Raw genomic sequence first — 4,065 nt, forward strand, 5'->3', positions numbered from 1 at the left:
ATCAAATTTGAATTTTGAAGAATAAATTACTAAAAATATATTACATAATTAAAATTGAACTAATTTTAGAATTAGCATAAGAAAATTTCCAGAAATAAACTGCACATAAGCTACTTTTTCTACATTATCTTTTGATAGATTTATTAGAAAGTTTTACAGATATATTAGTTTTTCTTAATTTATTTTATAATTTTGCCTGTTGACTGCTGAAATTTTTCATCCCTTAGTACCTTTTTTAAATTTGTTTTAGATAGATTTTCCTTTTTAAAAACTTTTCTTTCTACGGTAAATCTTTTATTATTATTATCTATCAATTATATTAGTTAAAAATATTAGAAAAGTAAATTATGTTTTTTTTTTGCTATAAATGATGGGGCATTTTTACGAATATCATAAAATAAAGGCAGGGGTGACTTTTTGTAACTATTGTTGGGATTTAGCTTGGAAATGCATTAAGCATTGGTAAATTCAATGCATTTTTTAATACATTCAATACTTGAAAATTTTCAAACACCTTTTTATTACATATATGTGCATTGATTCCACGTGAAAAGATTAGCAAATATTGAGAGTAAATGATCAATTTTGTTCTCTTAAATATCATTAGTTTTTTAGATTAGTCTCTAAAAAATTTTTTTAATTAAATTCGTAATTTAAAAATTACTAATGTAACATTAATCTTTTGTCACTTTTGTTTAAAATTTTCATTATTTCCCAAGCACTCCCCTTCTAATTGATTACTAATATGATTAATTTATACAATTAAATTAAATTAATTTTAAATTGAAAGAAACTTTGATTTAATTTCGTAAATTTATCATGTTAGCAATCAATTAGAAGGTGTGTGTTGTGATATCACTTAATGTGATATATTGATGAACTCTGACACTATGAACAATGAATGTAACTGAATGACTAATTTGACCAACTTAAATATTTTTAAAGATAAATTTATTTAAAAAAATATTTCAGTAAAAAATATGTTAGAGACGAATTTGAACATTCACTCAAATCTTAAGCTTACTAGGATTAGGAATGTTTCTATAAAATTTATTGAAGAATGCTTCCATAATTGACTATGCAATGTATACGTTGCAGGAAGGAAATGGAATCTATCAAGAGTATTGTTGAACATGTTGCTTTTTTAATAGATTCAAGAGACCTATTTGTTGCACAGCATCCTGTGGGAATTAAATCTCGTGTGCAAGATTTAATTCAAATATTAAACATTCATGAGAAACCAAATGATGTTCTTGTACTAGGGATTTGGGGAATGGGAGGAGCTGGTAAGACAACAATTGCCAAAGCTCTCTACAATAAAATTCGTCGTAAGTTTGAAGTGAGAAAATTCATCCCAGATATTAGCGATAGAATGGAGCAAAATGAAATGGATTCTTTGGCATCTTTACGAGATGAGATTCTTCATTGCATGAACCGAAAGAAAGCACTTCTTATACTTGACAATGTGGGAAGCAACAAAGAATTAGAGAATTTGCTTGTAAGTCATACATTGTTTGGTCCTGGTAGCATAATAATCATCACAACTAGGAATAAGCAACCACTTTATCTGGTTAGAGTTGACCATATATATAGAGTGAAAGAAATGGACTACAACGAATGCGTTGAGCTTTTTAGTTGGTGTGCATTCAAGAAAGCAACTCCTAGAAGAACATTTGCTGGGCTTATTAAGGAAGTAGTTGAATATTCTGATGGATTGCCATTGGCTATTGTAGCTTTTGGCTGTGTTTTAAGTGGAAGAAATATAGCAGAGTGGGGGATTGTATTGGATAGGGTCAAGATATTTCCCATTCAAGATGTCCAAGAGGTGTTAAAAATAAGCATTAATCGTTTGGATCACAAAGAGAAACAAGTATTTCTTGAGATAGCTTATTTCAGTCATGCGTTTAGTGGAATGTCGCGAAAAGATGCAATGCAGATATTAAATGGGTCTGAAGGAATTTTGGGGCTTGAACGCCAGAGTCTAGTGACGTTTGAGGAGAACAAGCTTCGCATGCATCCGTTGCTACAAGAGATAGGAAGAGAAATCTATCAGAAGGAATCATCTTCATTTAATCCTCAGGTGCATATTATGTTACAGTTTTATAAGAATCACTCAATGAATCTTGTAAATAATTATTTATTTAATTTGTTTTGGTCTATTGCAGCGAAAGGTATATGATGTATTCTTGAGCTTTCGTGGTACAGACACTCGTTCCACGTTCACCTCACATCTTCACGCATCTCTTGAAAATGCTGGCATTTATGTTTTTAAGGATGATGATGGACTTCTAAGAGGAGAGCAGGTCTCAATCTCACTTCTAAAAGCAATTGAAGAGTCTAAAATTTCAATCATTATTTTGTCACCAAATTACCCCAATTCAAAATGGTGTTTGAAAGAGCTGGAGACCATTATGCTGTATCATAAAAACAAAGCTCAAAAGGTGTTGCCAGTGTTCTATGGTGTAGATCCCTCGGAAGTGCGCAATCAAACAGGAGAGTTTGGACGAGCTTTTAAAGTTCTAATAGAAAGAATCCAAAAGAATAGAGACAATGAGCAGAGTTGGAGAGCAGCACTCAAACAAGTTGGTTGCATCTCAGGGTTTGTCATTCAACAATCAAGGTACTTTAATATCTTTTTCATCTTTTCAAGGTTAAAATAATGATGATTTTGAGGCAATAACTATCCTTTTAGTTTTTACACCATTTCACATGGTTTTTGAATGCACTGATTTGCTTGCTTGGTGGTAAGTGACCAACCAACATATAGCTAACACTTATAAAGAAATGCAAAATATAATGATTCATGTGTATATGTTGTTTGTCAACTTAGTTTGTAGAGTCATAATGTGGATGCAAATTATACTAAACTAGATATACACTTGCACCTTGCACGAAATTAAAATAAATTAATTTTTATATATAAAAAATTATTTATGTATAAAAGTTTAATTATTTTGTCGGTCCATATAATTTTACTAAATTTTCAATTAGGTTCTTATATTTTTTTTTTCTTTTCATGGGTCTCTATACTATATCAGATTTTGTAACTAAGTTTCTACCTTGATAAAAACATTAGAATTAACCGAATATTCTGTTAAACTATACAAAATATTCAGTCAAGTGTTTGGTATATTCGTTTTGTTTAACAGAATATTCTATTAATTTCAATATTTTTGTCACGGCAGAGACTTAATTACAAAATCTGATATGGTATAAGGTCTCAATAAAAAAAAAGCATAAGGACCTAATTGAAAATTCAATAAAATTATAAGAACAGACAGAATAATAAACCTTGTATATTAATTAATGGCTTATATTTGTAAGTTAAAACTTAAAAGTAATAATTTTTTTTTAATTATATAAAAATATTTAAAATATTTTTGTTTTAATATATAATAATATATATTATTATTAAACTCATTTCAAGAATACATGTTAAAAATAAGGTTGGACACGTTGACACGTGATGGTATTTAGGTGTGTCCAAATGTGTCTAGAAAAAAAATTTTTATTTTTTATCAAGATACAGTTGAACACAAAAAACACGTGTCGAACGAATATTGATAAATATCGTGTCTAAAATATATCCGACACGTGAACACGACAAATAAAAAAAAAGTATTCGTACTTTATAGTAATTTTCTCATAATCTGTCATTATTTAAAATCACCNTAAAAAAATGATATATAAGTGACAAAGACAATATATATATAATTGATAAACAGAATTAGGTCAAAAATAAAAAAACAAAACTTAAAAAATTATATGGACATCATACATTATAGTGTTTTAAGAATTCATCACCCAACATATATAATGAGCTAATTATTTAGCAAATTAAAATAAAAAATTATCGTCATCAACCAAATTTTTTAATTAATTGGGCAAAAAACATTATTAGCAAGGATATAAGAAAAAGAGTAAAATGCATAAGATTATATGAGATGAGATAAAAAATATGTGTGATGTGAATGTTAGTTTGTATAATAAACATGAAAAAAAGTGAGAATAAAAAGAGAAAATGAATTAAGTTTTATTAATTAATTTATTTTATTAAAAAAAATA

The 4,065-nt window shown here is 28.1% G+C and overlaps 1 protein-coding gene across 1 annotated transcript in view; it reads left to right on the top strand.

The window, feature by feature from the left end:
• LOC107625700 (disease resistance protein TAO1) overlaps window positions 1-4,065 on the top strand; it is a 14,150-nt gene that overhangs the window by 733 nt on the left and 9,352 nt on the right. Inside the window, exons 2-3 of the mRNA XM_021116163.1 lie at window positions 1,099-2,080; window positions 2,166-2,620. Of these exons, the coding sequence (XP_020971822.1) occupies window positions 1,099-2,080; window positions 2,166-2,620 (1,437 nt within the window). The remainder of the gene's footprint in view (window positions 1-1,098; window positions 2,081-2,165; window positions 2,621-4,065) is intronic.

Source organism: Arachis ipaensis, chromosome B02 (genome assembly GCF_000816755.2).
Source record: "Arachis ipaensis cultivar K30076 chromosome B02, Araip1.1, whole genome shotgun sequence".
In the NCBI taxonomy this organism is placed as follows: Eukaryota; Viridiplantae; Streptophyta; class Magnoliopsida; order Fabales; family Fabaceae; genus Arachis; species Arachis ipaensis.